Source organism: Solanum dulcamara, chromosome 4 (assembly GCF_947179165.1).
Source record: "Solanum dulcamara chromosome 4, daSolDulc1.2, whole genome shotgun sequence".
Classification (NCBI taxonomy): Eukaryota; Viridiplantae; Streptophyta; class Magnoliopsida; order Solanales; family Solanaceae; genus Solanum; species Solanum dulcamara.
The window spans coordinates 17,692,687-17,705,632 of NC_077240.1; the positions used below are offsets into that span (position 1 = coordinate 17,692,687).

At 33.7% G+C, this 12,946-nt stretch overlaps 1 protein-coding gene across 1 annotated transcript in view; it reads right to left on the bottom strand.

Moving 5' to 3' along the window:
• Positions 1-10,584, bottom strand: part of LOC129886720 (uncharacterized) — a 28,251-nt gene extending 17,667 nt beyond the window's left edge. The window contains exons 1-11 of the mRNA XM_055961532.1: positions 10,373-10,584; positions 4,283-4,580; positions 3,906-4,131; positions 3,467-3,806; positions 3,258-3,371; positions 2,735-2,863; positions 2,463-2,654; positions 2,181-2,375; positions 663-800; positions 403-522; positions 65-321 (exon numbers count right to left, since the gene is read on the bottom strand). Of these exons, the coding sequence (XP_055817507.1) occupies positions 65-321; positions 403-522; positions 663-800; positions 2,181-2,375; positions 2,463-2,654; positions 2,735-2,863; positions 3,258-3,371; positions 3,467-3,806; positions 3,906-4,131; positions 4,283-4,580; positions 10,373-10,471 (2,108 nt within the window). The 5' untranslated portion in view covers positions 10,472-10,584. The remainder of the gene's footprint in view (positions 1-64; positions 322-402; positions 523-662; positions 801-2,180; positions 2,376-2,462; positions 2,655-2,734; positions 2,864-3,257; positions 3,372-3,466; positions 3,807-3,905; positions 4,132-4,282; positions 4,581-10,372) is intronic.
• Positions 10,585-12,946: the final 2,362 nt, after the last annotated feature.

The window sequence follows — 12,946 nt, forward strand, 5'->3', positions numbered from 1 at the left end:
CATGACCCACTTTCCCAGTGCAGGCAATTTAAAAAAAGTATAAGTGGATTTTTGCAAAATTGACCTCTTTTCAGTTGATTCTTTGAAACGAGCAAGCATTTGAACTGTTGCTTCATTAGTCAGCTGACCAGAGAACATTTGATGGAAGTATATGTTTGCTTCCGCTTCAATATCATCAGAACCACCACCATCAGAAATGGATGAATCAGCACCACCAACACTTTTAAGCCTTGAATTAGCATCCATGTATGTTATGTGCAACTTGTCCAGCTCCTCAGATAAGTGGCGGGAAGAAACTAAGCCAGAATGAGACTTAAGGACCTGCCCAACAAGATTCAAAGATGAGCAAACATGAAATTTAAAGTGCATGTTGTCCAAAACTAATCAATCTCAAAAGTGGACCTTTAAAAAGGTAGGACAAGTTTCTGAATAAATAGTCCAAAGGGCATTGGGAGGATCAAAATGGTTGGAAGTAACATCTTGAGCAGCGAGATGAATCTCCCTCAAGAACTTTAGGCATGCCTGCAAATACATATAGAGTTCAGCACGACACTTAACACAAGGCAGAGTAAAATTTTCTCCAACATTGTGAACACCGACTAAATGTTAAGAACAGCAACAATGTAGAACCTTTGAAATTATAATTTGTAGATAAAACAAACCTCATAGAAGATATCTTTATATGAGTTTAAGTTATTGCTCAACCATTTCTCTAAATCCAAGAGTTCTTTGCGGGAAGCAAGGGCAGCAAGTCTGATGCCGAAAGCATAAGGAATCCTATCCAGTACTGATGATAGAATCTGCAACACACAAAAAATCATGAGTTCACATACTGGAAAGATGACCAATGGTAGAATATGCAAAACAGGGGAAGATTTACATGAAGAGATCAATATATATTTCAATCAACCACTGGGTACAGTACAAGAAATTCCTCGAATAAGCAAGGAGAATGGAAGGTCTTAATGCCACCCATTCCTCAAATAAATAATATATAATAAAAGAAATAGAAGAATTAACTATGAAACAAAATCATACTTCTATTTCTTTGAACAACAAACTTACAAATATTATTCAGCCATTACGCCTGCCACACTAGAACTTTTTTGGGGGTTAAGGACCTGGCATACTAGAATCATCCAGAATATATTTAAACTGCAACCAGGGTTTCTTAAAGCATAAAGTGCAAAAAAGTGATAAGATCTACACAGGCTAAATGATAAGTGAGAAATGAAGCCCAGATTTCCGTGGAAATGAAGCACACTATTTCCAGAAAATAAGATACCACTTACATATATGGATTCATTACATATAAATTAATAATCAAAGCGCACTAAAACTACTAACTTAGTATCCAATATAATATTAACCCAGCTCCTTAAGTAAACACTAATACAATTTCAGCAAGACCATCAAATGAAAACTTCAATCACAAAACATTTTTCCATTTTCAACTAATCAACCAGAAAAAGAACTATCTGCAACACTCGATTTCATATTTGATCATTTTAGCAAGTGTACTAAAAAAGAAAAAGAGAAGAAGAAAAGAAGATCAGGAATAGCAGGTTAAGAGGACTTGGATAAAATAAAAAGGAAATCCATTTCTTTGAAAGAGGAAAAAAAAAGAGTATATCAAAAGTAATTAAGAAATACAAGGTGGTTCAAAAATAGGCATAACAAAATCGAGAAGACAAAGAAGATAAGGACAACAAAGAGAATGTTGAAGCATATGTGGAGACAAAATTTAATATTCAAATAGCCCAATGTTATTTTCCCCTTCTTTTTCTCTTTTGCTTTTTTATCTTCTACATTGATAGTCAAAGAAATCGACCGCTTCTCAGTGGAATCACTTTGTGCCTCATTGTCTGTGAAGTACATCGCTGAATCCACTAATCGATGACAACTCACTTTGCATTGCTTCATCTCATACTGACTGCAACAGATAACTATGCAAAAGGACATTCTTTACCATATTACTATTGGCCTACTATATCCTGATGCATGTAACAGAAGAAATTAACATACTAGAAGTCTTCCTTCCTATCCACAACTATGACTGGTTACAAACTCAAGTGAAAATGCTCAGAACTGAATACAACAATGGATCATTTCAAATAACACACTAATGGTATCTATTTTCTGCATCACTGTTAAATACTTAATTTAGGAAATAATCCAACCTTAAGCTCTTGACAGGCATCCAAAACTTTGTGCATGTTGTCCAGATCAACGTTCAATGCTTCTACAAGACCCCAACACAAGATGCTAGTATTAACATGCCACAAATGAAGAATCATACCACTAGCAGCAGCATTTTTTAGCATAACAGGAAAAGCAGCAGTGGCAACTTCATGCTGGACGAGATTATATGCAGTCTACAAAATATTCAAAGGCATTTTGATTAATAAAGATGATAAACTAAGAAAAAGGAAAGATTCATAATCAGTGTCCATGCTCGGTACATTAATGTGGGCCATCCCAAGAAGCAAGACTTCTGGACAGTGCTTCAGAGGGTGCTCCAGAATGGATCGCACAGAGCTTGCATAACCTCTCTCAGCCAGCTGGCAAAGAACTTCGAGAAGGTCAAGACACAACCATGCATGATTTGCATGTCCATTTTGGATTTTATGGTCATTCACTGCATCAACATACTCCTGCTCCAACACAGCGTCTTTTCAGACCAATCATAAAAGATATGAGGTTGTAGATAAGCTAAATGTTAAAAGCATCATACCAGTTGCCTCCCAGAATGCGCGAAGTTAAATACTTCAGGAGGCACTGACACAGCATACTTGAGTAAGGAAAGCTGACCCTCAACATTCTTCCAGATAGAACCACAAATAGCTCCAAGAGGAAAAGGATCCTACAGTCCGGCATGATATACAACAAAAATATGTCAAGGAGAAAAAAAAAATTGTTGATCATGGTACAATGTAAGTGGTCCATTGAAAGAGCATACTTTAACAAGAACGAGAGAGCAAGAAATAAACGCATCAAACAACAAAAACAGAACCGTAAACCGTAAGTTCCAAAGAAAAATCTAGCAGAACAAATTATCCTACTTAGAAACGAGGAAATGGATAAGTAACTGAATTAAATTGCATGTTCCATTACACAAAATATGTGCAAATCCCCCTGTTTCGAGTCTAGAAATGTTTCCACCAAATTTTTTTCCTTCTTCCATGTGCCCTTTTTTTAAAGACACTAAAAAAAGCCTCACAGATGCATGCATTGTATAGAGGGAAGAAGGGAGGTACCTGACAGGCATGTTTGTAAATGGACATCAAAAAGGAAAAGGCGGCCCCGTCGGGAATATAGAAACCCTCATGATCTAGGTTTTCTAAAACAGTTACCCAGTTTAGTCCAGGAGCCTGCACACAAAGAGATTGAAAGTTAGTAATGTTCCCTGTCATCAAGCTATTCAAAAAAATACTAACTAGTAAATATTTAAGGTGATGGAACTCACAAGTTGCTTAATTGCATCAATAAGGACGTCGACATTCCAGGAACTCAATGGTGATGGATCAGCTGCAGAGATGCTACCAAGAGAAGTACGAAACGTTGAGAACATGTTAAGGTTATCCTCGACGCCTGAACGGGTACGTACAACCATACCAAGTATCCTAGCAACAGTCACTTCAGTCAGCGGTAAAAATAAGGATAACATTTCTTTGCATTGCAAGATAGTAGCAGTGCATCCATAACCCAGTTCCTTCATTATGTCCGCTATGCTCATTTCTTTCTCCATTTCTGCCAAAAGAGCATCAAAATCATCTTCACCGTCGTCATTTAAGAAATCTAAGTTCCTGCCACAAAAAAGACAGGGTCAGGTCATGCTTACGTTAATGCACAAGTTTCTAGACAAAAGAGATGTAAGAACTACAACTAAATTTAAATAATCATACCTCAAAAAATTAGCTTCGCGAAGTTCGTCAGAGAGCAATGGAGTTAAAATGAACTGGGTTTCTTTTGACTGGACGAGTGATAGCATATGCATAAACAAGTCCACATGCTTAGAGAGACCTTCAGATTGATCCAGAAACAAAAGGACATTCTGAATTTGCTTGACATCATCTAAAGAAGAGTTGGTGGAACATAACTCCGCAATCTGACCCATGCAATAGTTGGTTCCTGCAAAATAGAAGCAACAAAAACACATCTGGATAAAGGAAATACAGCAATTTAACACACATATTTTTTACCTCCTTTCTTCCACCACATGAAAGATCAAATCAGGACCCAAGTACTATTAACAGCATTTGTAGGAAAAAGATGGGCTTACCACATTTCTTGACATCAACATTTTCGGAGTCTAACAATGCAAGGCCAACTCCAATTTTTTCAGATATTGCCAAGTGCAAAGCATTTGATAGATTCACTAAAAACTCCTCACTGATTACAGTGTCCTTGAGGGACTCAGAAAAAACAGTGCTGAAATTTGGCTTGTCCAGGATGCATCTGAAAATGGACGCATATACAGGATCCAGCTGTGTGTTCTTCGAGTCTTTCCCATAAACATTCAGATGATCGATGCAGGTCCGAAGCAGCAATATGCTCCTTTCAACTCCATATGACAGATACTGCAAGGAGAAAAATGTCAAAGAAAACAAAATGAGAGGATAGAGGTGCTATTTTAATATTTTTTCCCTGGGACTGACAATTGACAAATATTGATATCCATCTAGTTACAACATATCAAAACAGTCTCTGATTGCAACAGTATTACCTGCTTATATCCTAAAGATAATGTTTTTCATTCAACTCAAATATAGCTGAGGATTGCAATACCCACAAACAATCTCAAGTTTTAGCACGGAGCATTAAAACCGTGCAGAATAGTCTTAACAATTGGGTAGAGCCCAAAAGACCCAAAAAAAAAATAGCATCCCTAAATTGGAAAGTTATAACTTCTAAAATACCACTATATGGTCAATTACGAGATCAAAAAAACTACACATTCCAGGAGATCAACTTAAGCCATTTATAAAAGTAAGTTTCAATAAAAAATTTACTCCTACAAATGCAAAGCAGAAGTAGGAGCCTAATGCTTGTTGGCTTCCCAATTATGTATCCCAAATTTATAACTATAAACATCATTTTAGTAAGTTGCAATACCAGTCAAAATTCAACCTGCTTTCCATGCAGTAACAAAAAGAAGATACCAGTTTAATGTCAACAACATACTTCCCCAACAAAGATGAAGGAACATGGAGAGAAAAAAGAAAAGCGCTTCCGCTAAGATAAATAGTAGAACACCAAAACAAATGCTCCAAAGCAACCAAAAAATTGAACATCATTTAGAGGTTAGGTCTAGACGCTCAGTTCAACAATGGTTGGGGAAAATAAAATAAAAGATCAGATAGATATACTTGGGAATTCTCTCTTAAGAAAATCTACTTCTCCTGCCCTACCCTCTGTGCTATGGAGTAACAGATGGAACTAGAGCACCCAGGTAGATCTTGGTAGCATGCCACAGAAGGTGAAGAAGAGAACCCAAGATGCAATCTCAATTGCTAGCTTACTACCTTCACCTGACCTTATCTGCTTATGGATTACAGTAACGTCGAGAAGAGAGAGGGATAACTTCCGAGAGAAAAGCATTAACTGAAGAACGTCAGCAAAGAGCAAAATTCACATCTTATAACATTGAGAATGAAAGATAAATGAAACAGCCCAGTTCCTTAATGGATTATGTCAAAAAAAAAATCACATAATCTTCCACTCTATCCCAAAAAAAAAGTGAAACGCCGTCAAGTGACAAAGTCAAAGTAGACCATTTCGAAAACAACTCTGTTTCTGATTGTATCAAGCAGTAATGGGGATTTAAACAGTAAGGCTTATTTTAACAGGAATTTCAAAACTAAAGGGTTATTCTTTCTTTTAAAAGGAAAGAACAAAAAGTGAAAGCACTTGAAGCATTATAACTGTGCTGAGGAGAGAATAAGACAATTTCATACTGAAATATCAACAGCATAGTTTCAAAGACAACTTGCATTTTCCCAATAAAGCAATTGGAAAATCAATTGTACCTCTGCATGTGGGAATTCTGGTGTGATTCCCAATTTGGAAGTTAATCTAATAGAGATGACACGTAAGAGGGTTGGCAAATAGCTATTACCTTTAGAACGAATGGGTCTGTCAATTGCCAGTTTCATAATTGAAACTGCTCAAAATATTTGGCTTATGTCTTACTCAATTCATTACTATGTTGCACTCAATGCTATTAACACCTATCAATTCTTCGCATTACACTTTAGAGAAGTGTGAGCTACAAACAATGACGCCCGAAGTGATTCCATTGAGAAGTAGTTATTTAATCTCAACTTTGAGGAATTGAATTAATAGTCAACGTTGGATGTTGATTAGTTATTTAAATTGCAGTTTGAATATTATAGTACTAATATATGCTTGCTATTTAAATTTTGTAATTTATTGTGCGATTCAGTCTTGCTTTCCAATTCAACGTCCATGAACCTTACTCTTCTTTGCAGTTTTTGCGTTTACAGAAAACACTGACGCTACTATTGATGTAACCTCATCCAGAAAAACAAAAGCAATCATGCATTCACTTAATAGGCATTCCGGAAAGAATGCAATACACAGTTCTCATAAGAGTCGTTTGAAACACTTCGAGAGAAGAAATTAAGAACATACTTTGGAGAGAAATGTTTGAGCAAAAAGTTGTGTTTGGATAGATGTAGTTCTTTTAACTGATTTTATTGAATTTTAAAAAAAAAAACCGTCTTTGACATTATAAACTTTTTTGGAGAAACTTTTTGAAAGGAAAAAAAAGTTTGAGACATATTTTGGAAAGACTTTTAGCAAGATCTAAGAAAAAAGTATACAACCAAAAGCCACCTTAAGATGAATAGTAGTGACTCAGATTTTGAAATGCAGTGTATCAGGCAAATATTCATTCGAGGTGGAAATTATGATGTATTTCCCAAATACAACAACATATCGAGTGAAATTATGATGTATCTTCCAAATAATTTCACTAATTTATCCAATACTTCTGTAGGCTTTTATAAATCATATATAAAAGTATCACCTTAAACCTATCAGGTTATCAGGAAAGAAGAATGCTCGGTTTTTCTCATGGAGCTCTATTCTTCATCAAATAGTATAATCCAGAGCAAAATGAAGATAATGTATTGGCAAGAATGCCAGATCATAGAGAAGCTATCATATCTCGTTTAAGTTGAGTTTTGGAAATTACGCCATCTTTACATTCCAAAGACACCATTACGTAAGAGCAATCTATAGAAGGTTTCATATCATACATATAGTAAATAGATTGCTTGGGTCTGAAACCAGAAAGGATAGTGACACCTAACCAAGTGTTGTCGAAGGAAACAGGCTTCTGCTAGAAATTTAAGTGCAAGGTACAATTAAAACAGGCGCTTTATTGGGAAAAAGGCATAAATGTAATGACCCCCCACACACACAAAAAAAAAATAAACAAAGGAAAATGAAAATTGCAAGTAAGTGAAATATATGGAGTAAAATCAGACCAATCAAATTCAAATCCGTTTAAAAATTTGATTCAGATGCAAAGATCTAGTTCTGATTGTTAGTTAAAAACTTCAAATTCAGTTACTAATTTTCTTATACTATATTGATAATCACTGGCATACTTTTTAACACATCTATCTGAACATTTTATAATTGGAGTTAATACTTCTCTTAGACAATGATGTGGTCGTTTATTGCCACCCTCTTCAAGACACTCAATGAGCATGAGGCACACGCTTTAGTGGCTTCATGTCAGCACAGTAGCACCACTTAACAAGACTAAGTCACCAGTCTGAATTATACCAATTTCAGGGATCAAGTGTGCACCTCAGTATCTTGATCCTTATTTAAAGCATTGAGGAAACATCTAGCCTATATTGCATCCAACTTCTGAGCATTAAGCACCTCAAGCTTGTTGTGATAACAAAGAACAGCTCTAATAGTTTAGGGCAACAATGATACCACAGCATGATGCATGGTATATGATCAGTGAATCAAAGGAACCTAGTCCAAGAAAGACAAGGGAAAAAAAACTAATGATACAGACTAAAAAGGACAATTTTACAATTTTTCCACCAATGCATCTCCCATTTCAAAAGTTATATTCTTGATTATTGTACAATTATCTAAGAAGCATTCTGAGACAGGTGTCCAGATTTAGTAGTTAGCTTATACTTGATTTCCCCTTCTTATTATTACCCAAAAGGGAAGAAGCATGCACTGACACACCATATATAAAATCAGGAAACATATTAATCTCTTATTTCACCAATCAAAAAATAAAATGTAGGGGGGGAAACACAATTGGGAATCAAATCTCATATTTATACTCTATATACAAACTACAGTGATCCTCATGAATAATATCACTTAATAAAGGAAAAGGAATCCACTATTCATTTATGCTAGAAATGTTTAAATATCTTCTGGATAGGCAAGACCATTTTGAATCCTTATTTCTTATTCTTTTATAATACAAATCCTCTTTCTAATTACCCAAACCAAAAGGATGTCATGTCAGTTACCAATACTATCCCAATCGATTCGAGGTTTAACAGCAAAAGAACCCTTCATGGTGGTCAAATGCATCTGCATCCCTATTGAAACTACACTAAGTTACCAAAAATTTAGTAATCCTTTTATCCAATAACCAAATTTCATGCTTTTTAATCACCAACAATTATCTTGCACCAGATTTGTAAAAATTTATGCAACCCCTATATAAAGGTACTTTTATTTCCCCTAAAACAAATTACATATAATCCAATTAAAATATTAAGGAATATCTGGCAGAAAAACAATTACTCAAGGGGGACAATTTTGCACAACCACACGCTAGAAATCACCAACAGTTATCTCGCACGCAATTCACAAAAAGGGTCAAATTGCTATGCTACATGTAGTCAAATTACGTAAATTTTAATAACAATTTTCACGATTGAAATCCAAACATGTAGTCGATTTAGCGCAACTACAGATAGTGTTTTCTATTGTTCTCTCCCATCTGATGCATAAAAATACATAAAGTTCAATTACGTAAATTTACTTGCAATATTTTATTTTACTTTGAAATTGGTAACTTCTTGTATTCCTCAGCATAAATTTACTTGCAGAATTTGCAAATGAAAATTCCAATTTTGGATATTTGAAGCAAAGCCCACTACTCAAGAAGGACAATTTAAGCAACTACATAATCTTGATGGTCATTGCTCTAGTAACTACATACTCACTCACTACCCCAGCGCAAGCATATCTATTACAATGCAACAACAGAACTACAAAGACGAAACAAAAATCCAATATTTGATAGAAACAACCGTGAAATTTCCGATAAATGTATGTATACTCACAATCACGGATTACTATATCTGGATTATGCACATCGTCCACTTAAGTAAAATTATTAAAAGTATTTGAAGTGTGTAACCTTCTTCATATATCCAGCCACATGTGCAAGTATGAAAGGATTTTATAAACTACATCTTCCTTCTATAAAATGTTGATTCTATCAATCATTCCTTATCTTAATAAAGTCCCACTACACCCATAAATAAAGCCCCGTACCAAGCCAACTGATGGCATTACCTAACCTAACCAGCCATGGGAAGAGAGCATCTGAAGAGTTAATTCACTTTTCGTTATAAGACAGACCTAGGCAACACAATTTATGGAATTTTGACAGATTATAAAGGACAGTTCGGTGCACTAAAGCTCCCGCTATATGCGGGATCCGGGGAAAAGCCTGACCACAAGGGTCTATTATACGCAGCCTTACCTTGCATTTCTGCCGGAGGCTGTTTCCAAGGCTTGAAAACGTGACATCATGGTCACATGGCAGCAATTTTGACAGATTATATTCATTAAAAAGGCTGCATGAAGCCCCATTAAATTCTAATAGTGGATATTCAAACAAAAAAATTACAAAGAAGGACAATTCAGACACCATGAAGATGCCTTCTAATTAACAATTAATTACCCACAGCACTACTACAAACATTACTATACAAGAAGTTACATAGAGGAAACAAAAATACAATCTGTGAAATAACCAACTAAAGAATCCGACTATAAATGAGTGTACAACGTCTAGATTGGTTCCTATCTTGTGAATTATAAGTGAAATCTAAATAAATAATTTTTACTAATAGTAGTGGCTAATAAACAAAAACGAAACAATTTTGGGTATTTGAAGCTGAATTAATAACAACTACATAATCTTGAAAATCGTTCTTTCCAAGATTATTCCAATCTGTGAAAGAAACAACCAAGAATTGACTCTAGATACGCATATAACCACACATTCAAGGCTGTCCGTATAATCCAAAAACAGGATTGGGGTTAGGAGGGTTAACTGTACCTGACGGAGCTCATGGAAAACAGTGTCAGAATTAGAACCGTTCAAGCTCTGGAACAGAAACCGAATCTGTGTAGAAGCAGCGGAGCCGAATGGAATCATCGCGAAGAGAGCAGCAGTAAACACTAGGGTTTTTCAACGAGCAGAGAAAAGCAGAGAGCGAGGTAGTCTGAGAAAGCGAGAGATTTGCTGAATGATCGAAAAGAAGGGTGAGAGCAAATGGTCTACTTGGCAAGGGTTTTTATATGATTTCGGTGTGCCCGGCTAATAGTTACCAGCACGGGTTGGACATCTATAAAATCTGAGTTACCCAAATTGCCCTTTTGTTCTTTTCTTTATCAGCCCCTAAAGTTGTCATAACTTTCAGTTACACACCTCAAATTATCAAAAAAGATATATAAATATTATGATGCATTTTTTAAACTAGTTTAGACTATGTATTTTGTACGTGTAAATTATGTTGAAAAATATCAAAATTATTTACACCCTTAACTTTGTGTCAAAAATTAAACTGACTCCTGAACTTTGAACATACGATATTCTCACCCTCGTATGTCAATTATTATTTTAAATGTCTATTTTATCAAATTTTTCATAGTTTTATAATAGTAAAGTCAAGTTGAGTCCTCTTTGTACGCAAATCGATTTTTTTTGCATTGTTCTATTATTATTTTTTCAACTAAAATTATTTCTTTTTCTAAATGTGAATAATCTCCTTATATAAATTCAAGACTAAATTAGGAGTTCTTATTTATTAAAAATAAATAAAAATTTAATAATTATAATTTGGAGTGGACAAAAGTGTGACTGATTTGAAAGATTTATTATAGCTATTATTTTGCTAAAACTCCAGTGTTAGGAATAAGATTCCTAATATTGTTTACTTGGCCAAAACTAATAAGTACGAAGTGGTAGGAGTCCTATTGTTGTTTACTTTGCCAAAAATAATTATTTTTAAATTATTATAAATATTAAGAGTTTAAAAGTAAAAAAATTTAATACCATGTATTGTTGTTACCTTAATATCTATCTCAAAATTTTCTTAGTATTACTTTTGCTCAAAACCGTCCTTAATATTATGTTATATCTTTTATTTTTAAAATATATTTTACTTTTAATCTCTTACCATATATTTAAAACTCCTTAATTATTGATTCTACTACTCATTCTTAGTATATATTTTCCTCTTAGCATTATTTTAGGATTCTTTAAAATAAACTACACGCATACATGTATCCTCATATAGTTAGGATTAACATTTAGTAACGTGTATATCCTCATATAGGTAGGATTTATGTTTATTATAGTCAATAAACTACCTTATATACATATATCCTCATATAGTTATGATTTATGTTTATTAACATCAATATTTAATATATAGTATTAAAATAATGGTATAATAATCAAAGTAAAGTGATAAAAAGACGATTTTATCTAAAATAAATGCTTTTAATGAATATCAAAAAGTTCAAACGACATTATTAAGGATCTTCACACTTTTAATATAGTATAGATTATTAAATACAATAATAATATATAAGTATTGACTTCTCATTTTAATTGAATCAAACAAATATAAAATTTATATTACAACATATATTATATAAATAAAGGAAAAAATTGAAGCAACATAAAGAACACGAGTTTTATATGTGTGCAACTTAACAGTTTCAATTTTGAAATTTAAGAATGTGGGATTAAAAATCTCTATTATTTTTTCTTAATGCGGAGGGGAAATTGGCCTTTCTTGTCCTCCCAATTGTCATGGTGTAATGCATAGTCAAATTCTGATATTCTTCTTGTGTAAACGTTACTCTATTTTATTTATTTTGGTAATACGTTTAATATAGAAATTTTTTTACTTTTTTTAATTGTGTTTGTAAATATGCCATAATATTTATTGAAGTAGCATAAAGAATACGAGTTGCGTATGTGTGCACTTAACAATTTCAATTTTGAAATTTAAGATTGTGGGATTAAAAATTTGTATTAATTTTTCTCGACGCACGGAGCAAATTGACCTTTCTTGTCCTCTTTCAATTGTCAAGGTGCAATGCATAGTCAATTTCTTATATTCTTTTTGTGTAAATGTTAGTCTATCTTATTTTGTTAGTCATTATTTGTCTTGGTGATGCGTTCAATATGAAAGTATTTTTAAAAAATTGTGTTTGTAAATATGCCATAACATTTTTATGGCTATAAACACTTTTTGTTGAGGAGATATATAAATGTAACATTTATTGTCTTGAACTTGTTATTACGAGTCCATAAAAGTTCATTGAATATAAAATTTAGGTTTCGAACTGGTGAGAGTTCACCTTCTTTGCCTAATCGAGAGTTCCCATAGATTCAATATTCGGGATAATTCTTATAACGATGCCATGTACTTTCAGAAGAAAATTAATGTTTAAACATTTAGAGACGGATCTAAGATTTTAAATGTATAGATTCTTAAAATAAATATATTTAATAATAATTAGACAAATAATAAAGTAATATCTTATTAATTAATCTTGTTATTTATGTATCTTTTAAGACAGATAGAGGGGAAGGGGGAATATAAATGTTCAGTTG